This window comes from Arachis hypogaea, chromosome 19 (genome assembly GCF_003086295.3).
Source record: "Arachis hypogaea cultivar Tifrunner chromosome 19, arahy.Tifrunner.gnm2.J5K5, whole genome shotgun sequence".
In the NCBI taxonomy this organism is placed as follows: domain Eukaryota; kingdom Viridiplantae; phylum Streptophyta; class Magnoliopsida; order Fabales; family Fabaceae; genus Arachis; species Arachis hypogaea.
The window spans coordinates 135,026,602-135,048,757 of record NC_092054.1 but is presented as its reverse complement, the minus strand read 5'-3'; the positions used below and the strand labels follow the sequence as shown (position 1 = coordinate 135,048,757).

The following is a 22,156-nucleotide window of genomic DNA, read 5'->3' as shown; positions in this document are numbered from 1 at the left end:
TGTTAAATTTATGTCATGATATATATGCCATTATCTATCAATATAGGGATGAGATTTAACATTCATCACAGGCCATGGTTCAAATTTTACAAATTCAACACAATAATCCCTGCTTCATTCATCATCAAAAGTGTTGTTCACAACTCAACTTAGTGAAATAACAAAATTCAGCTATGAAATTCTTACACACTTGTTCTAAACAAGCTTGCAATTACAACCCCACCCAGAAATGCTAACAAATTAAACCCATACCTAATACATCTACTTTCACCCATTTTCAGTTTGCAGTAATCTAACTGATCCTCCAAACCAATTAATCTTTCCTCCAACTCATTAACTTTGTTATCCACCACATAACCATGGCCTTCCAATCGATTCTGCTTCTGCTTTGATGCACCAAATGACACAGCCTTGTTACCATCCTCACCACATGAAGATACATAATCATCTAGCCATGCAAAGAAATTGCAATGCCATTTTCCAGTCTACAAAAAAGTTTAACATTTGTTATCATCTATGGAATAGAAATTAAAAACAAAAAATTAGCTAAACCCTCAAAAACTACCTTGAATTTTGGGCAGCGAAAGAATAATCTGTCTGGATTCTTCACCGTCCCTGACATGAACAATATTGCATGAGAACCACAATAACAAATTGGGGCAACCCATTTCTTCTTCCTCGGAGCTCCAGCACTCCCACCAGAATTTAGGCCCCAGCCTACATCGTCTCTGCTTCGTGGGTTTGATGATGAACAACGCTCTCCATTACCAATCATGGTCTCCTAGGGTTCGTATTTGGGTTGGGAGAAGAGTGAGAGATTAGCAATGTCGAATCAATTTCAAACCATTGTGTTTCAGTGAAGACTAAAAACGACCTCGTTTTTGGTTTCTAGAGTGGGACAAAACGACCCCTTACCATTTCCTAATAGCAACGTTAATGACCACTAAAACGACGTAGTTTTAGGTCACCAAAGGGGGACAAATCGACCCCTGTCCATTACTCAATGGCCACGTGGAACTTAACAGACTATTAACCTCCAACTCAGCAACGTTAACTGACACGTAGGCAAGTTTCGTCTGTTTTGGTCAGGGGAGATGACGGAAGGACCGGGAAGTCCCACAAAAGTATGGGACAGGGACCGATATGTCTCTTTTTTTTGGACAAGGGCCGTGATGTCCATCGAGGAAAAGGACAGGGACCGGGTTGGGTGTTCACTCAAAAAAATAAGTGAATCGGATTTATTACTAGCAGTTTTGTTTAAATGTCAAAAAAGAATGAGTAATCGAACCGATCAATGCGGTTAGAATTTGTTAAAAATCGTTTGGTTCCTCAAATTGAGTCATTGATTCGCACATGCCATCACCGGTGGATCAGCAAAATGCTAGAGCACCACCAGTTATTCAAAATAGAAGCAATGGGTTCAGACTTGAAAAAAGTTGGTAAAATAAAAAATTAAAAGTGCAATCCCTCTTAAATTAAAATAAGATTATGTTTGAATCAATGAATCATAGTTCAAATGGTCATAGTTGTAAAGTCAGACCGGATTGATCGGTTCGACTGAAAAATTGAATTTTCAATCGGTCCAATCTAATTTTTAAACCGTTTAAAGAATATATAGAATCGATTAAAACCAGTAAAAATTGGTTCAACCAAACTGTTCGAGAAAAAATTCTAAAATTGATAAAGTTGTAGTTCAAACATGAGTCTTCTTTGTTCTTGCATGCTCTCCTTGCCACTAAGCTATGTTGTTTCTTATTATTTTAAATGCTAATTATTAATTATATAGTAAAAACGTACAATAATTTTTTTAGATATTATTTTAATTTTATACTCACTTATATTTAAATTAATTATATTTTTTATTATTCATAATTATTAATATAAATGTAATTAAATGTGTATAAATAAAAAATATCAAATATTTTTATTAATTATAATATAATTATTTTTTTATGATTATATGATATTTATTAATATTATTTTTCAATAATTACATAGTATATAATAATATAATAAATATAAACTAATTAATTAGTTATTAAAACAAAAAATATTTACTTTAATATAAAAATAAAATTAAAAAATCTTTATTATAAAAAAATACTAGAATTTTATATACTTATTTAATAATAACTAGATTATAACTTGTTGATTGTAATTTGTTGAAATTAAACTTGGTTTTTTTTAAAATATTAGTGAAGATTATATATTTTAAATTTTAATTTTAGGTTTTGAACTATTTTATATTTTGAGTAAAGTATCGTTTTTGTCTCCAACGTTTGGGGTAAGTTACAAAGTTGTCCCTAACGCTTGAATCGTTCTATTTACGTCCCTAACATTTCAAAATTGACTCAATGATGTGTTGCCGTTAGGGATCTGTTAATAGAATTGACGGCGGGACAAAATTGAGACGATTTTGAAACGTTAAGGACTTAAATAGGACGAACACGTTGGGGACAAAAACGATATATAGAAATAAAATTTAATTTTATCCTTCAATAATGATATCAATTTTTTACAGTACATAGTTATTCAATTATTTTTTAATCACATATAAGTAAATTACACTTAATCACACTAATTTTATTCTAAATAAATTTATTTTTTATAATTTTACTCTTAAAAATTTTTACTTATCATAAAATATTTGTAAAATGACTAGTACATAAACTTGTGGGGAAAAATGATACATATACAATAAAATAATGTGATTCTAGTAATTTTACAAATATTTCATGATGAGTAAAAATCTTTAAGAGTAAAATTATAAAAAAAAATTATTTAGAATTGAAGTAATGTGATTAAATGTAATTTACTTAAATGTGATTAAAAAATAATTGAATAACTATGTACTGTAAAAGATTGATATTAGAGAATGATAAAATTAAAATTTATTTCTATGTATCGTTTTTGTCTCCAACGTTTTTGTCCTATTTAAGTCCCTAACGTTTCAAAATCGTCTCAATTTTGTCTCGCCATCAATTCTGTTAACAAATTCCTAATGGCAGGACAACATTAAGTCAATTTTGAAATGTTAGAGACTTAAATAGGACGATTCAAACGTTAGGGACAACTTTGAGACTTACCCCAAACGTTGGAGACAAAAACGATACTTCACTCTTATATTTTTTATTTACGTAGAACCGATTCTGTCGGTTCAATCAGTAACTCATCGGTTGAACTAATAAATCAGTAAATCAGTAGTCTGACTGGTTCGATTGTCGATTTCGTTCTGACAACTATGCAAATGACATAGTCTATTCATATTCGCCTAGAGGTCACGGATTCGAGCCTCACTCCTAACTTTGAAAAAAAATAGTGAAATTCATCTTTGATAAAAGTTATAAATTCAATTATGATTAATCTTTTATTTTATTATTTTATAATTTTTCTCACTTTAAATAATTTTTTCTTATGAAAAGATATCTCTCCTATATTATTACACTGGATTACTCTTTAAAGTTTAAAATGTAATATTATATAATTTATAATTCGTAGCATATACATTATAATTTGCAAAATAATTTTGTACACTATAATTTATAAATGTTAAAATAAATTTTATTGTTATTGTTAACAATTTTAAAATTTAAAATGTATGTTACTATTTGCATTATTGACCATTGACAAAAAAATCGCAAAACAATTTATTTATCATTGTTACCAAAAGTGACTAAACCACGGTCATAGTCATTAAACTTGATGAAAAAAAGTGAAATTTCTTGTCATGTGCCGTAAATATTTGCTATCTATGTACCACATGTCATTTTTTCTTTCAGATACTAGGTAAATTTGCATAAATTTTAAAAAAACTTAGGTGTCCAAATTAATTTGGATTATTTGATGTAAATTTTTTATTAGATGTCCAAGATTATTGTAATCCAATACAGCAGCGTAAACTTTATATCCATATTTTTTCAATGAAATGAAACATTGATTATGAGTATGTTCAAGTATATTGCATCTATAGCACACAATTTTTTTTTTTTTGCTGAATTTGCAAAATTACATGAAAGTCATTAAGCTTGATGAAAAAAAGTGAAATTTCTTGTCATGTGCCGTAAATGTTTGCTATCTATGTACCACATGTCATTTTTTCTTTCAGATACTAGGCAAACTTGCATAAATTTTAAAAAAACTTAGGTGTCCAAATTAATTTAGATTATTTGATGTAAATTTTTCATTAGATGTCCAAGATTATTGTAATCTAATACAGCAGCGTAAACTTTATATCCATATTTTTTCAATGAAATGAAACATTGATTATGAGTATGTTCAAGTATATTGCATCTATAGCACACAATTTTTTTTTTTGCTGAATTTGCAAAATTACATGAAAATTTTTATTTTGATTATATGAAGTATTAAACTACTCTTTTACTTTAGCCCATGACAACAATAAAGAAGTATCGTGGCCCACAAATTCAGCCCAACAGAATACAAAAATTCAATTTTAATTTTAGTCTTTATTATCTTATCTTTAATTGTTCTTATCTTATCTTTATTTGCTTTTATCTTTCATAGGACAATGCTCTATATATATTTAGTTTTACCCTCATAGTTTACAACACACTTCAGTACAATTCAATCAATCAACAATCAATAAAAGTTCTTTTCTTTGCTTTTCCTATTCTTTCACAATTTTATCATGGTATCAGAGCCATGATATCCTCCTTGAGGAGGATATATAAGTTATCATCTTTTCGGTGAGAAATCACCATACTTCTTTTTCAACCTCCTCCCACAATAAATAATCATAGATTTAGTTACATGCATCCAAGTGAAAATCTTACCACAGTGTTGGTTATCCCGGTTCTTTACCAACAATTTCGTCTGCGCCTCCTTTCTTCCGGTAGTTCTGTCTGCATTCTGTTTCAGCGGTTTAATCTGTATTCTGTATTAGCAGTTCCATCTGCACTCTTATCGGGCTCTATGCGCTCTCTTTCTTATTGCGCCATACACGCCCTCTAAAGATCAATTTTATTGCGCTCTACGCGCTTATTTTTTTATTTTTTATTTTTTCATTCTTTTTTTTTATGAAGATCGCTGCTTGCTCTCTCTCCCTCAAGCACATCATCTCCTTTTATGTATTTTTGCCGTCGGCAGCTCAAGCTCCGCCACACGCAATTGTTTAAAGATCGCTGCTCAAGCACAGCATCTCCTTTTATGTATTTTTGTCGTCGGCAGCTAAAGCTCCGCCGCACACAATTGTTTAAAGATCGCTGCTCAAGCACAGCATCTCTTTTTATATTTTTGCCGCCGGCAGCTCAAGCTCCGCCGCACGCAGTTTTTGAAGATCGCTGCTCAAGCACAGCATCTCCTTTTATATTTTTGCAGTAGGCAGCTCAAGCTCTGCCGCACGCATCTTCCTCCGCGTCACCACGTCAGATGCACTTTTCTCAACAATTTCATCGGAACTTATCCAAGCTGTGGATTATTGACATCTTCCATCCACCAGCTTGCGGGGGCGTATTAAACTACTCTTCTACTTTAGCCCATGACAACAATAAAGAAGTATCGTGGCCCACAAATTCAGCCCAACAGAATACAAAAATTCAATTTTAATTTTAGTCTTTATTATCTTATCTTTAATTGTTCTTATCTTATTTTTATTTGCTTTTATCTTTCATAGGACAATGCTCTATATATATTTAGTTTTACCCTCATAGTTTACAACACACTTCAGTACAATTCAATCAATCAACAATCAATAAAAGTTCTTTTCTTTGCTTTTCCTATTCTTTCACAATTTTATCATAGAAACTTCATAGAAATGATTTTTGAAAATAGTAGTACTTCCTTCATATTCCAAACCAATTTTTTGTGAAATAGATCTTTGAATAACTAAGATTTTATCCTATTTGATCCTTGGACAAATTTTAATATATCATTATTTGAAGACTTTATGGTTTCATGCAATTTTTTATTTTTAGCAACTTCAACAAGATTAGATGCAGAATTTTTTTCAAAGCCTCAATTTCAGTGTTTAAAACCTCATTTTCCCTTTTCAAAATATCATTTTTATTGCTCAAGTTTATAATAGAGATATTATCATATGAATCTAATTTAGCTGTAAAAAAAAAGATATTTAGTGTATTTAAATAAGAGTTTATTAGAGCTATGAGATAAATCATCAATAACTCTTCAGTGATATAGTCAGAAAAATTTACCTTTTCATTAGATTCTTTGTCCTTAGTCATAAGACAGATGTGTGTTCTCTATTCTTCCTCACCATCTTTAGAGGAGTCATTTTTTAAATTTTTTTTAGGATTGGATGTCATCAGGACTTTCTTCTTTTTTTTTTTGGTTTATTCGTTTTGTTTCAACAATAGGCATTCTGATTTGAAGTGTCATGATTCTTTGCAATAGTGTAAGTTTAGCTTATTGGGTTTCTTCTTTTTTTTTTGGGATGAAGAATATGTGTTTTTTGCCTTTGTATCTCATAATTTTTTCAGTCTCTTTGCAAAAAATACTATTTCATTATCGTTGGAAATTTCATTATCAAAATCGACTTCTATATTTGATTTTAGAGTAACACTTTTCTTTTTGTTTTCTGTCTTAAAATGAGTAGTCTCACATACTAGAAGTTTTTTCTTAACTTATCATAAGTGATTTTATGAAGATCATTTTCCTCTTGTACAACAGTAGCTTTTGTCTCCTACTGCTTGGAGACTTTTTTTAGAATTTTTTTTACTAGCTCATTGTCAGTGATTTGGTTTTTCATTGCATCGAGACTATTGATAATGATTAAAAATCTCTCAAACATCTCATTTATGGACTCTTCTTTCATGACAAACAATTCAAAATCTTTCATTAGCATATCGATTTTGGTTTTTCTCATCTGATTTGTTTCTTTATGAGTTATTTGAAACTTCTCCCAAATTTCTTTAGTTGATTTATATAAGGAGACTTTTCTGTACTCTTTGAAACTTATGGCATAATACATCATATTCACTGTCTTAGTATTTAATTTCACTCTTTTCTTATCATCCTTTGTGCATTCTCCATCTTCCTTGAAAACGGCATGTCCTTCGGGAGCTTTGTTAGAACATCAGGTTTATTCATGATGATCTTTTAAAGATTATAATCTGTTGCTTGAATGAGGATCATTATTCTCTCCTTCCAGTAGGAATAGTTGGTTCCATTAAAATAGGGTAGACGATGGTAGAATTGACCTTCGATTAGGCTGAAAGGGACTTGATTGGTCGCCATGGATCTTCTCTCCAAGCTGTTAAGCTTGAGAAAGAGAGGTTTGAATCAAGGCACTCTTTTAAAATTTGAAGCGTGTAACAGAGCAAGCAGGAGAATTTTTTTTTTCAGTTTAGTCTCCTACAATATTAGAAGATAAAAGAGAAAGAGAACAACACCATCATGTATCCTAGTTCAACCTCGAAGTGCAATGAGATTTACGTCGAGTCTCCATCACAATAATGACAGAATTTCACTATATTCAATTCAAGATTATAATCACCAATGCCAAGACTACAAACTGAACCAAAAACGGTTCTACACCAAGACAAACGAAACAACAATTCCGTGCTTCACAAACAAATATCAAGACCAAACCAAAATGCCAAGACCAAACAAAAATAAGATAAACTTAATCTAAAACTAAATTAGTTTTTTCTTCTTAGTTTATGGCTTTTTACTCATAGGCTTTTTAAACGATCTCTCATATTATAAGTTTTTTTTTTCTATGCTAAGAAGACTCAAACAAAAATGAATGTATCAAGGTGAAAAAGGAGACTCTTAATGGGTTGTCTTTAGTTTCTAAATTCTTCTCCTTTCTTAAAACCTGATTCTTCATCTTATATCAAAATCTTAGTTTAATTAGCTGTCTAATATTTCTTCATAATGACATGATATTTTTTTTATAAGTAGCTATAAATTTTTTCCTATTAAAGAGATGATACTTTTTTTATTTAGACGGCAGTACATTTTTTCACAATCTCTTTAAATCTTACTCTTAATAATTGATTCTTTTCAAATCAAATTATCATTAATATCAATATCAAATCTAAAGCTTTATAGCACAATCAATCAAAACATAATTTTTTAATTATTCAATTTAAACTAATCTTTATCATCACAATAATTTGTAAAATTTTACTTAACAAAAAAAAGAAAGAAAATTACTAGAAATTTTCAAGGATTATCGAAAAAAGATTCCGAAGCTAACAAATCAAAATGAAAGCTCAGCTATACTTAGAATATGCGTCATTAGCTTCTTCTGTCACCAACTTCGTCGGCATTGGATTCCTCTAGTTGTGGCGATGGCAGAGGGCTACTGAATGCAGCATCGGGATCCAAAGAAAAAAAATACAAGAATCAGTACCAAGAAGAAGGAAATAGAATCATAAAACAACAACAACGAAGCCTTGTCCCACTAGGTGGGGTCGGCTACATGGATCAAATGACGCCATTGAGCTCTATCATGTATCTTGTATACAGAGAGACCATTTACATATAGATCTCGTTTGACCACCTCATGGATGGTCTTCCTAAGTCTTCCTCTGCCTTTCACCCCTTGTCCATCTTCCATCTCATCCACCCTCCTGAATGGGTGCTCTGTCAGTCTTCTTCTCACATGTCCAAACCACATGAGATGCGATTCTACCATCTTTTTCACAATAGGTGCTACTCTAACTCTCTCTCTTATATCTTCGTCCTTTATTTTATCCAATTGCGTATGATCACTCATCCACCTCAACATCTTCATCTCTGCCACACTTAACTTATGTTCATGCTCTCCTTTGACCGTCCAATACTCTGTACCATAAATCATAGCTGGTCTAATAGCAGTGTGATAGAATTTACCTTTAAGTTTTAAAGGCACTTTTTTGTCACATATAAAATCAGACACACTCTGCCATTTTGACCAATCTGTTTGGATCCTATGATTTACATCCTGTTCAATCTCTCCATTATCCTGCATGATGCACCCAAGATACTTAAGACTTTTAACTTTTCGTAGGATGTTTTCTCTAATCTTCACCTTTGTATTAGGGGTTTTCCTTCGGCGGCCGAACTTACATTCTATATATTCCGTCTTGCTACGGCTTATGCGCAGACCATATATTTTTAGAGCTTCTCTCCATAAATCCAACTTCTTATTTAGGTCTTCCCTTGACTCTCCCATAAGGATGATATCATCGGCAAAAAGTATGCACCATAGCATAGGCTCTTGGATATGCTCTGTGAGTACTTCCAAGACTAATGTGAAAAGGTATGGACTTAGGGATGATCCCTGGCGTAATCTTATACCAATAGAAAATTTCTCTGTCATACCACCTTGAATCTTCACACTAGTTGTAGCCCCCATCATACATGTCTTTAATTGCACGAATATATGCAATCCTTACTTTCTTTCTTTCCAAAACTTTCCATAAGACCTCCCTTGGCACCTTTTCGTACGCTTTTTCCAAATCAATAAACATCATATGTATATCCCTTTTATTACTATGATACCTCTCCATCATCTTTTTTAACAGGTATGTAGCTTTAGTGGTGGATCTGCCTGGCATAAAATCAAATTAGTTCTCTGTTATCCGTTCTATCACCCTTTTCCATAACTTCATGGTATGACTCATGAGCTTGATTTCTCTATAATTTCTGCAACTCTGTATATCCCCCTTATTCTTGTAGATAGGTACCAAAGTGCTCTTTCTCAACTCATCTGATATCTTCTTTGACCTTAAAATCTAATTAAAAAACTTGGTTAACCAACTGATGACTTTCCCTCCAAGGCCCTTCTAAACTTTAACCGAAATATTATCGGGTCCTACTACCCTGCCATTTTTTATCTGCTTTAGAGTTTCTTTTAACTCGAAGTCTTGAATCTTTCAATAGTAGTCAAAATTTTGATCTTCTTCCCTCGTGCAGAACCGACCAAAACTCGGAAGAGTCTTCTGTCCTTTATTAAATAATTCGTAGAAGGAGCTCTTTCACCTTTCATTGATCTTCTCATCTCGAGCCAAAACCTCTCCGTCTTTATCTTTTATGTATGGTGCACAAAATCGTGATCGTTCATTCCTTGGTAACGGCGTCAAAAACTTTATACACACGTTCATAATCTTAATTCTTTGTCACAACTTTGCACAACTAACCAGCAAGTGCACTGGGTCGTCCAAGTAATAAACCTTACATGAGTAAGGGTTGATCCCACGGAGATTGTTGGTTTGAAGCAAGCTATGGTCACCTTGTAAATCTCAGTCAGGCGGATTCAAATGGTTGTAGAGTTTTAATAATTAAAAGATAAATAAAATGTAAAATAGGATAGAAATACTGATGTAATTCATTGGTGAGAATTTCAGATAAGCGTATAGAGATGCTTAGTTCCTTCTGAATCTGCACTTTCCTACTGCTTTCATCCAATCCTTCATACTCCTTTCCATGGCAAGCTGTATGTTGGGCATCACCGTTGTCAATGGCTACATCCCGTCCTCTCAGTGAAAATGGTCCAAAATGCGCTGTCACCGCACGACTAATCATCTGTCAGTTCTCGATCATGCTGGAATAGGATCCAGTAATCCTTTTGCGTCTGTCACTACGCCTAGCACTCGCGAGTTTGAAGCTCGTCACACCCATCCCTTCCCAGATCCTACTCAGAATATCACAGACAAGGTTTAGACTTTCCAGATCTCAAGAATGGCCGCCAATAATTCTAGCCTATACCACGAAGACTCTGATCGTAGATCAGGAGGCTAAGAGATATGCATTCAAGCTTGTTTGCATGTAGAACAGAAGTGTTTGTCAGGCACGCATTCATAAGTAAGAATGATGATGAGCGTCACATAATCATCACATTCATCATGTTCTTGTGTGAAAATAAATATCATAGAGAAGAAATAGGCTTGAATTGAATAGAAAAACAATAGTACTTTGCATTAATTCATGAGGAACAACAGAGCTCCACACCTTAATCTATGGTGTGTAGAAACTCTACCGTTGAAAATACATAAGTGATGAAGATCCAGGCATGGCCGAATGGCCAGCCCCCTAAACGTGATCAAAGGATCAAAAGATAATCCAAAGATCTTCCAAAGATCCCTAACACAATAGTAAAAAGTTCTATTTATACTAGACTAGTTACTAGGGTTACAAAAATAAGTAAATGATGCAGAAATCAACTTCCGGGCCCACTTGGTGTGTGCTTAGGCTGAGCATTGAAGCTTTCACGTGTAGAGGTCTTCCTTGGAGTTAAACGCCAGTTTGTAACCTATTTTTGGCGTTTAACTCTGCTTTGCAACCTGTTTCTGGCGTTTAACTCCAGAATAGGACAGAAAGTTGGCGTTGAACGCCAGTTTGTGTCGTCTAAACTCGGGCAAAGTATGGACTATTATATATTGCTGGAAAGCCCTGGATGTCTAATTTCCAACGCAATTGAGAGTGCACCATTTGGGTTTCTGTAGCTCCAGAAAATCCACTTTGAGTGCAGGGAGGTCAGAATCCAACAGCATCTGTAGTCCTTCTTCAGCCTCTGAATCAGATTTTTGCTCAAGTCCTTCAATTTCAGTCAGAAAATACCTGAAATCACAGAAAAACACACAAACTCATAGTAAAGTCCAGAAATGTGATTTTTAATTAAAAACTAATAAAAATATACTAAAAACTAATCAAATCATACTAAAAACTATGTAAACAATGCCAAAAAGTGTATAAATTCTCCGTTCATCACAACACCAAACTTAAATTGTTGCTTGTCCCCAAGCAACTGAAAATCAAATAGGATAAAAAGAAGAGAATATACTATAAATTCCAAAATATCAATGAAACTTAGCTCCAATTAGATGAGCGGGACTTGTAGCTTTTTGCCTCTGAATAGTTTTGGCATCTCACTTAATCCATTGAAGTTCAGAATGATTGGCATCTATAGGAACTCAGAATTCAGATAGTGTTATTGATTCTCCTAGTTTATTATGTTGATTCTTGAACACAGCTACTTTATGAGTCTTGGTCGTGGCCCTAAGCACTTTGTTTTCCAGTATTACCACCGGATACATAAATGCCACAGACACATAACTGGGTGAACCTTTTCGGATTGTGACTCAGCTTTGCTAGAGTCCCCAATTAGAGGTGTCCAGGATTCTTAAGAACACTCTGTTTTTTCTTTGGACCTCGACTTTAACCGCTCAGTCTCAAGTTTTCACTTGACACCTTCACGCCACAAGCACATGGTTAGGGACAGCTTGGTTTAGCCGCTTATGCTAGGATTTTATTCCTGTTGGGCCCTCTTATCCACTGATGCTCAAAGCCTTGGATCCTTTTTATTACCCTTGCCTTTTGGTTTAAAGGGTTACTGGCTTTTTGCTCTTGCCTTTTGGCTTAAAGAGCTCTTGGCTTTTTCTGCTTGCTTTTTCTTTTTCTTTCTTTTCTTTTTTTTTTCGCCAATTTTCTTTTCTTTTTTTTCGCAAGATTTTGTATTCACTACTTTTTCTTGCTTCAAGAATCAATTTTATGATTTTTCAGATTATCAATAATATTTCTCTTTTTCATCATTCTTTCAAGAGCCAACATATTTAATATTCATAAACAACAAATTCAAAAGACATATGCACTGTTCAAGCATTCATTCAGAAAACAAAAAGTATTGTCACCACATCAAAATAATTAAACTAATTTCAAGGATGAATTCGAAATCATGTACTTCTTGTTCTTTTGTTTTTAGAACAGTTTAAGAGAGGTGATGGATTCATAGGACATTCATAGCTTTAAGACCTAGAAACTTAAACACTAATGATCATGTAATAAAGACACAAACATAAATAAAACATAAGGCTCAAAAACTGAAAAACAGAGAAATAAGAACAAGGAGATTAAGGAACAGGTCCACCTTAGTGAGGGTGGTGTCTTCCTCTCCTTGAGGAACTAATGGTGCTCTTGAGCTCCTCTATGTCTCTTCCTTGTCTTTGTTGTTCCTCCCTCATAGCTCTTTGATCTTCTCTAATCTCATGGAGAATGATGGAGTGCTCTTGGTGTTCCATCCTTAGTTGTCCCATGTTGGAACTTAATTCTCCTAGGGAGGTGTTGATTTGCTCCCAATAGTTTTGTGGAGGGAAATGCATCCCTTGAGGCATCTCAGGGATTTCATGGTGAGGAATTTTCTCATGCTCTTGTTGAGGTCCATGAGTGGGCTCTCTTGTTGTGCAGTCAAATGCTCTACTACTGAGCTATGGACCCTTGAGATGAATCTCTCCATCTTCCATGACTCAGAGGTAGAAGCAATTGCATTTCCTTTCCTCTTTCTAGAGGTTTCTCCGGCCTTAAGTGGCATAAATGGTTATGGAAAAACAAAAAGCAATGCTTTTACCACACCAAACTTAAAAGGTTTGCTCGTCCTCGAGCAAAAGAAGAAAGAAAGTAGTAGAGAAAGAAGAAAAAGGAGGAGATGGAGGGGAATATGTGGTTCGGCCAAGGGGGGTGTAGGTGGTTATGATGTGTGAAAAGGATAGAGTGATGGTTTAAATTTGAGTGGGTGGGTGTAGGTGGGTTGTATGATGGTTTTGGAAGAGTGATGGAGGTGATTGGTGAAGGGTATTTGGGGAAGAGTGTTATGAGAATGTGTGAAGAGGAGAGAAGAAGAGGTAGGGTAGGTGGGGATCCTGTGGGGTCCACAGATCCAGAGGGGTCAAGGACTTAACATCCCTGCTCCATTTAGGCGTGTAAAACACTCTTAGAATGCATGTCTGGCGTTAAACGCCAACTTGCTGCTTGTTTCTGGCGTTTAACGCCAATTCCATGCTCTGTTTTGGCATTAAACGCCAGTCTGGTGCTTGTTTCTAGCGTTTAACGCCAGTTTGATGCTTCTTCCTGGCGTTAAATGCCAGTTTGATGCTTCTTACTTGCGTTTAAATGCCAATAAGCTCTTCCTCCAGGGTGAGCTATTTTTAATGCTGTTTTTCATTCTGTTTTTGATTTTTCAGTAGTTTTTGTGACTTTACATGATCATCAACCTAAAGAAACATAAAATAGAAATTAAATATAATTAAATATAATTAAATAACATTGGGTTGCATCCCAACAAGCGCTTCTTTAATGTCAATAGCTTGACAGTGAGCTTTCATGGAGCCTCACAGATGTTCAGAGCATTGTTGGGACCTCCCAACACCAAACTTAGAGTTTGAATGTGGGGGTTCAACACCAAACTTAGAGTTTGGTTGTGGCCTCCCAACACCAAACTTAGAGTTTGACTGTGGGGGCTTTGGTTGACTCTGCAATGAGAGAAGCTTTTCATGCTTCCTCTCCATGGTTACAGAAGGAGAACCTTGAGTCTTAAATACAAGGTAGTCCTCATTCAGTTGAAGGACCAACTCTCCTCTGTCCACATCAGTCACAGCTTTTGCTGTGGCTAGGAAGGGTCTTCCAAGGATGATGGATTCATCCTCATCCTTCCCAGTGTCTAGGATTATGAAATCAGTAGGGATGTAAAGGCCTTCAACATTTACTAACAAGTCCTCTACTAATCCATAAGCCTATTTTATTGATTTTTCTGCCATCTCTAGTGAGATTCTTACAGCTTGTACCTCATAGATTCCCAGTTTCTCTATTACAGAGAGTGGCATTAAGTTTATCCCTGACCAAAGGTCACACATAGCCTTCTCAAAGGTCATGGTGCCTATAGTACAAGGTATGAAGAACTTTCCGGGATCCGGTTTCTTCTGAGGCAATATCTGCCTTATCAATGCACTTAGTTCATTGGTGAACAAGGGAGTTCATCCTCCTAAGTATCATTACCAAATAAACTGACATTCAACTTCATGATGGCTCATAGATATTTAGCAACCTGCTCTTCACTGATGTCGTCATCCTCTTTAGAGGAAAAATAGTCATCAGAGCTCATGAATGGTAAAAGGAGGTTCAATGGAATCTCTATGGTCTTTAGATAAGCCTCAGATTCCTTTGGTTCATCAAAGGGAAACTCCTTATAGGTCAATGGACGTCCCAGGAGGTCTTCCTCACTAGGATTCACGTCCTTCTCCTCCTCTCTGGGTTCGGCCACACCAAGTAAGGTTGTGACCTTGCACTCTCTTTTTGGATTATCTTCTGTATTGCTTGGGAGAGTACTAGGAGGAGTTTCAGTGACCCTTTTACTCAGCTGGCCCACTTGTGCCTCTAGATTTCTAATGGAGGACCTTGTTTCATTCATGAAACTTAGAGTGGCCTTAGATAGATCAGAGACTATATTTGCTAAGCTAGATGGACTCTGCTTAGAATTCTCTGTCTGTTGCTGAGATGATGATGGAAAAGGCTTGCTATTGCTAAACCTGTTTCTTCCACCATTATTAAAGCCTTGTTGAGGCTTTTGTTGATCCTTCCATGAGAAATTTGGATGATTTCTCCATGAGGGATTATAGGTGTTTTCATAGGGTTCTCCCATGTAATTCACCTCTGCTATTGCATGGTTCTCAGGATCATAAGCTTCTTCTTCAGAAGATGCTTCTTTAGTACTGTTGGATGCAGCTTGCAATCCATTCAGACTCTGAGAAATCATATTGACTTGCTGAGTCAATATTTTATTCTGAGCCAATATGGCATTCAGAGTATCAATTTTAAGAACTCCTTTCCTCTGAGGCATCCCATTACTCACAGGATTCCTTTCAGAAGTGTACATGAACTGGTTATTTGTAACCATGTCAATGAGTTCCTGAGCTTCTACAGGCATTTTTTTTAGGTGAATGGATCCACCGGTAGAATGGTCCAATGACATCTTTGATAATTCAGATAGACCATCATAGAATATATCCAAGATGGTCCATTCTGAAAGCATGTTAGAAGGACACTTTTTGGTCAGTTGCTTGTATCTCTCCTAAGCTTTATAGAGGGATTCACCTTCTTTCTGTTTGAAGGTTTGAACATCCACTCTAAGCTTGCTAAGTATTTGAGGAGGAAAGAACTTGGCTAAGAAAGCCGTGACCAGCTTATCCCAAGAGTTCAGGCTATCTTTAGGTTGAGAGTCCAACCATATTCTAGCTCTGTCTCTTACAGCAAAAGGGAAAAGCATAAGCCTGTAGACCTCGGGATCAACTCCATTGGTCTTGACAGTGTCACAGATTTGTAAGAATTCAGCTAAGAAATGATGAGGATCTTCCAATGGAAGTCCATGAAACTTGCAATTCTTTTGCATTAGAGAAACTAATTGAGGCTTAAGCTCAAAATTGTTTGCTCCAATGGCAGGAATTGAGATGCTTCTTCCATAGAAGTTAGAAGAGGGTGCAATAAAGTCACCAAGCATCTTCCTTGCATCTCCACCATTGTTACTGGGTTCGGCCATGTCTCCTTCTTTTTTGAAAATTTCTGTCAGGTCCTCTCCAGAGGGTTGTGCTTTAGCTTCTCTTAGTTTCCTCTTAAGAGTCCTTTCAGGTTTAGGATCAGCTTCAATAAGAATGTCTTTGTCCCTGTTCCTGCTCATATGAAAAAGAAGAAAACAGAAAAGAAGATGAATCCTCTATGTCACAGTATAGAGATTCCTTTATGTGAGTAGAAGAAGAGAAGGATAGAAGAAGGGGAAGAGAGAAATTCGAATTTAAATTAAAATAAAAGGAAAAATATTTTTGTTTTTATTTTAATTATTAGTTAGAATTAAAAAATATGAAAAGGAATAAAATTTAAATTTAAATTTTTTTTTTGGTGACTAAACAAGGAAAGAAACAAAGCAAAAACTATTCTAAATCCGAGCGGATGATCTGTTGGAGATCAACACTAGGTTCAGACCAAATAACATGATTAGAGTTACTCTTGGCACCATATTTAGCCATCCAATCCGCAGCTCTATTTGCTTCTCGGGACACCCATTCAACGTGAACAAGCCAAGGACGAGATAAAAGCTCCTGAATCTTGTGAACCAAATCTGTTACTTCAGATGGATACCCACTTGTAAGCTCATGCATGATGGGCAGAATGTCAAGGCAATCTGTTTCACATATAATATCCCTCAAACCGCAATCCCAAGCTAAAACCAGCCCCCTCCAAGCAGCAAATAATTCACATCTGATTATAGACCAAGGGGGAATGCTTCCAGAGCAGCCCGAAATCCAATCTCCCTTAGAATCTCTAATAATACACCCAAATCCCGCTAAATTTGAATCCATATACAAGCTTGCATCACAATTAACTTTAAAACTATTGCCTACCGGTGGTTCCCAACACAGGCAATTTCGGAGAGACCTAAATGCATTGCTTCGATTCCTGTAAACCTGTAAGTCCTTGGCGGTAATTCTGGCCAAGGCAACAACCTTATGGTCTGTCCAAGGGTTGTCAGTGTTGAATATGTCATTGCACCTATGTCTCCATACCCACCAAAGCCCTGCACCAAAGGACGCCTCATTGTTAGCCAAGGCCTTCCGAAACCACTCTTCAAGAGCAGTACCAGCCGTCGAGTCCAGGATACTAGGATCCAACATATACCAGATTGCCTTTGATCGTTCACAGTCTCTAAGGCAATGCTCCATAGTCTCCTGCGCCTTGTTACATCTCTTACACATATCTGAAGAAGCTAAATGCCGCTTGAATCGAAAGGTCTCAGTTGGTAGAGCATCATGTAAGCTATGCCACATAGTAAATTTGAACTTCTCTGGAATGTTTATGTTCCACAACCAGTTCCAATTACTGTTGGCATTCCAATTTAATGTTTTCTTTAATAACCATCTGTAACCCTCCCTTGCACTATACTTTTTTGTTGCTGCAGGCCACCACTCCCACTGTGGCTCCAACTCAGTCAAACTAGGATATCTCAGACCACAAATAAACTGCTTAATCTCATGCGGAATAGGCGTGGTAAGACTATCAACCTCCCAAGACACCCCTTTCCACAAGTCAGCCACCATGAAATCTGATTCAGAAATGTGTACATAAGGAACAAGGTTGCAAAGCTTACCAAAAGGAGTCCACTCATCATACCAAACTGATTTGTGGACATCTCCAATATTCCAATGAAGCCCTTCCTTGAGATGCTCATAGGCACTAACAATGTTCTTCCAGGTAGCCGATGAAGAATTTCTACTGTTTCCGTTCATAACAGATTGATTCCTGAGATATTTATGCTTCAGAACCTGCACCCATAACTTCTCACTATTATTTAGACAATCCCATACCAACTTTCCCAGAAGCGCCATGTTAGCACAGGAAGTATCCCTAATACCCAATCCTCCTGCCTTTTTAGGAGTTATGGCGACCTCCCACCTGACCAGAGGCAGCCCTTTTCCAGTCGCTTGGCCTTTCCACAAGAATTGTCTCATCAAGGAATCAATTTTATTACATGCATACTTCGGGAGAAGAGAAATTTGCATTTCATAAACTGGGATAGAGGCCATAACCGATTTAACAAGACAAAGCCTCCCTGCCTTATTCAGTAGGCGTCCTTTCCAACTGGAGAGCTTTCTCGAAATTTTTTCAATAATCTCCTGAGCCGTCTTCCTGGAAGCTCTGGCATGACCGATGTTAATTCCCAGGTATTTACCCAAATCATTGCAGAACCGGATGTTAGAGACCCCTGAGAGAACCTCTTTTCTCCTCTCCGACACCCTCTTGGAACACTGGGCCTTTGACTTATGAAGATTTACCTTTAAACCTGACGCTCTAGAAAACAAGTCCAAACAATGCATGACCTCTATTACTTGAGCTTTTGATGCCTTACAGAAAAGCAAAAGATCATCTGCAAACATCAAATGAGAGAGTCGTGGTCCATTCCTAGAAACTGCAACTGGGTTCCACACACCTTGGGAAACTCTATGAGAGATAAAGCAGGCAAGCATTTCCATACAGAGTACAAATAGATAAGGAGACATAGGATCTCCTTGCCTCAACCCTCTCTTCGGATTGAAATTTTGGAGCCTGTTCCCATTCCACAAAACTGCCAACGAAGAGGAAGTCACACAATTCAATATAAGATTAATGGTAGCCTTTGGAAACCCAAACCGGACCAAAGTAGCTTCCAGAAAACGCCAGTCTACCCTGTCATAAGCTTTTTCCAAATCAATCTTGAATGCCATGGTCCCTTTTCGAGACTTGGTGTTCCTCATGAAGTGCATAATCTCTTGAGCAATGATAATATTCTCCGTGGTTCCTCTTCCTGGAATGAACCCTCCTTGCAAAGGACCAATGATCTCCGACAGGAAAGGTCTGAACCTGTTAACTAGAACCTTTGTGACAATTTTATAAATTACATTACATAAGCTAATAGGCCGAAACTCCCGTAAGGAAGAGGGAACTTCCACTTTAGGAATTAGAACAATGAGAGTATCGAAAATAGCCGCATTCAATGGCTCACCCTCAAAGGCTCGCTTGACCAGTCTACACACATCGTTGCTAAGAGAGTCCCAGAACTCTTTGTAGAAAATTGCTTGAAATCCATCTGGCCCTGGGGCTTTAAATGAACTCATGGTCATCACAGCTCTTTTAACCTCTTCAGACGTCACCGGTTCCACTAACTTTTGACAAGCCTCAGTACTAAGAGACGGGCAAGGAAAAGGCCCCATGGCGTCCAGGTCAATATCCTCTCTTGTAGAAAAGAGCTTTTGAAAGAAAGAATTTGCCGCCATTTCTAGAGTCGTAGTCTCCGTGGTCCAAGACCCATCCTCCAAAAATAACCCATGAATTTTGTTCCTCTTTCTCCTGATAACTGTCTGCAGATGAAAAAATTTTGTATTTCTGTCTCCACATCTCACCCATTGTTCTCTAGATTTTTGATACCACAACAACTCTTCTTGAAGAAGGACAGCATTCAGTTCCTGATGTAAAACTTGCTCTTTGATCCTAAGCTGTTGATCCTCCCGACTTTCCAGAGTAATCTGAACGTCATTCAAAAGCCTCTCCAACTCCCTTTTCTTAACAAAAATATTGCCAAAAACCTTTTTATTGAAGCTAGTTGCATCTTTTTGAACCTCCAACAAACATTTAACTACATCCGGAGCTCCTCTATTCCAAGCTGTATCAACAACATTCCTAAAAAGAGGATGAGTCATCCACGCAGCCTGGAATCTGAACGGACGATGGCCCTTGGTAGCCCTCTTTGCCATCTTGCACCTAGTGAATAATGGGCAATGATCAGAGTGAAGGCGCGCCAGCACCTCAGTATAAGCCTCCGGAAACATTAGTCGCCAGTCCTGGTTGATGACTGCTCTATCAAGCTTCTTGGCCACCTGCACCCCACCTTTCACCTTCCTGTACCAAGTGAATCTTCTCCCAATAGCCCCCATATCAAACAGCCCACAATCCTCCAATGTTTCCGCAAATTGTTCTGCTCTGGCAAGTCTAAATTGCCCCCCTCTAACTTCACTCTGCAACAAAATATCATTAAAGTCCCCTAACACAATCCAAGGTCCGTGGATCATATTAGCAATCCTTGTCAAGTCACCCCACAGTTCTTTACGCCGATGTATATGCGGATTAGCATACACCGCACTGCAGTAACTAGATGTATTGCCCATAGTGATTTCAAAACTGATACATTGATCAACTACATCCAATACTCTCACAGAAATATTTGAATTAGAACATAGAACCCAGATACCCCCACTATGACCATTAGCCTCAACAATACCAACACCCTAGTAACCTAGATTATTCCAAAAAGATTTCATCCTCTCGAAAGCAATATGGGTTTCAAACAGAATGAAAAAAGTAGGATGAAATTTATTCGCTAACTCCTTACTATGAACCCGGGCCAATTTATTAGAGGCACCTCTAATATTCCAAAATAGAAAGCTTAAATCTAAATAATCCATAAAATAATTTGTATTGTAAAAAGGACCAACCTCAGCTGAAGTCCCTAACGATATGATGAAGATCCACCATCATATCCCCCTGAGTCTTGCTTGTCCTTGTCCGGTTGTTGCCCGGTTTGTCTGTGTCCCTCCACTGACAACCCTTCCAATTTGCCGATTTGCTGCTTGCTGGTGTCGCCAAGGCAGTCCGGAGTCGACGGCGAATTCTGCAAAGAAGAAGGGCGCAACCTCTTGTGTCCGTTTTTGATAATGGCAGTGAAAGTCGGCACCGCAACGGAGACAGATTTGCCCTTCACCCCTTGCTGTTTGGAAGATGCCATGCGTGCCTTAGATCCGCTAACCGACCCGGTCTTCAGCCCTGATTCGGCTCCTCTCATACGTAGCCCAAAGTCACGGTTCTGGTCCAATTTCTGATTTGAGCGCACCGGCATTTTATCTTTAGATGTTTGTTGGGCTTTGTTTGATTGACTCAATTTTCCTCTCATTTTACCGCTGACTTTGGTCCAGCCAGCCTCATTTTCCAAATGTTGGGATCCCACTTCCTTCCCATGCAACGTATCATCTAATTCCTCTCCAATTTCTGCAACTATCACTGACTCTTTGGGATTGCATCCAAATTCAAAAATTTTCTCTTTTGAAGCTTCCTGTGGCTGCACCGACCGGGCCGCCGTCTCGGTCACTGATGTTTCCTTTCGATCCACCCTTTTCGAATCTATTGGGGTCATTCTGCAGTCAGTTGCTGGATGCCCGAAACAATTGCACTTGTCACAAATATGGTGTAAGCATTCATACTCCACCTTATATTCAAACTCATCGACAATCACACTCCGGACCACCGGCAAACCAAGATTAATTTGCACGCAAGCCCGAGCAAATTTTCCCCTTTCCGCCAACTTAGTAGCCAGATCCACCTTGACTGGTCTTCCCACAGCAGAAGCGATTCTCATCATGGCTTTATCCTGATAGTACCATATGCTCAAACCAGAGATTCGAATCCAAACCATAGTCTCCCCGAAAGTGTCCTCACAAGGTTTAAAATCCGGTGTCCATGGCTTGACCGCAATATAGTGACCGAAGATCATCCATGGCCCCCCTAGTAAAACCTTCTCTCGATCGTCCATGCGATCAAATTTAACAAGGAAGTACCCAAAACCCACATCCAAGATTTCATATCCACCGGTGATCCTCCATACCCCTTTCAATTTGTGAAACATGGCCGTGTAACTAAGGTTTTTTCCAAGAACCTTAATCACAATTGCTTCCTTGTATGGTTCAGAGAGGATGTTCCTAGCCTCTTCGGAGAAGCAAACTCTTGGAGGCATATGATCTCCTTGTTTTCCAGTGACCACTGCCATGGAATCCTCATCTAGAGCTTCAGCCCGATTTATCCCTGTGGCTACCGTAGAACCAATAACCTTGTCACGGAACGAAATCTT

At 37.1% G+C, this 22,156-nt stretch overlaps 1 protein-coding gene across 1 annotated transcript; it reads right to left on the bottom strand.

The window, feature by feature from the left end:
* Positions 1–182: 182 nt before the first annotated feature.
* LOC112778815 (uncharacterized) lies at positions 183–20,423 on the bottom strand. Its single transcript, XM_072228536.1, has 4 exons — positions 18,312–20,423; positions 17,873–18,047; positions 566–615; positions 183–485 (listed from the first exon to the last, which is right to left on the bottom strand). Exons 1-4 carry the CDS (start codon positions 20,421–20,423, stop codon positions 183–185), a joined length of 2,640 nt encoding a protein of 879 aa, XP_072084637.1.
* Between the last annotated feature and the right edge of the window lie 1,733 nt (positions 20,424–22,156).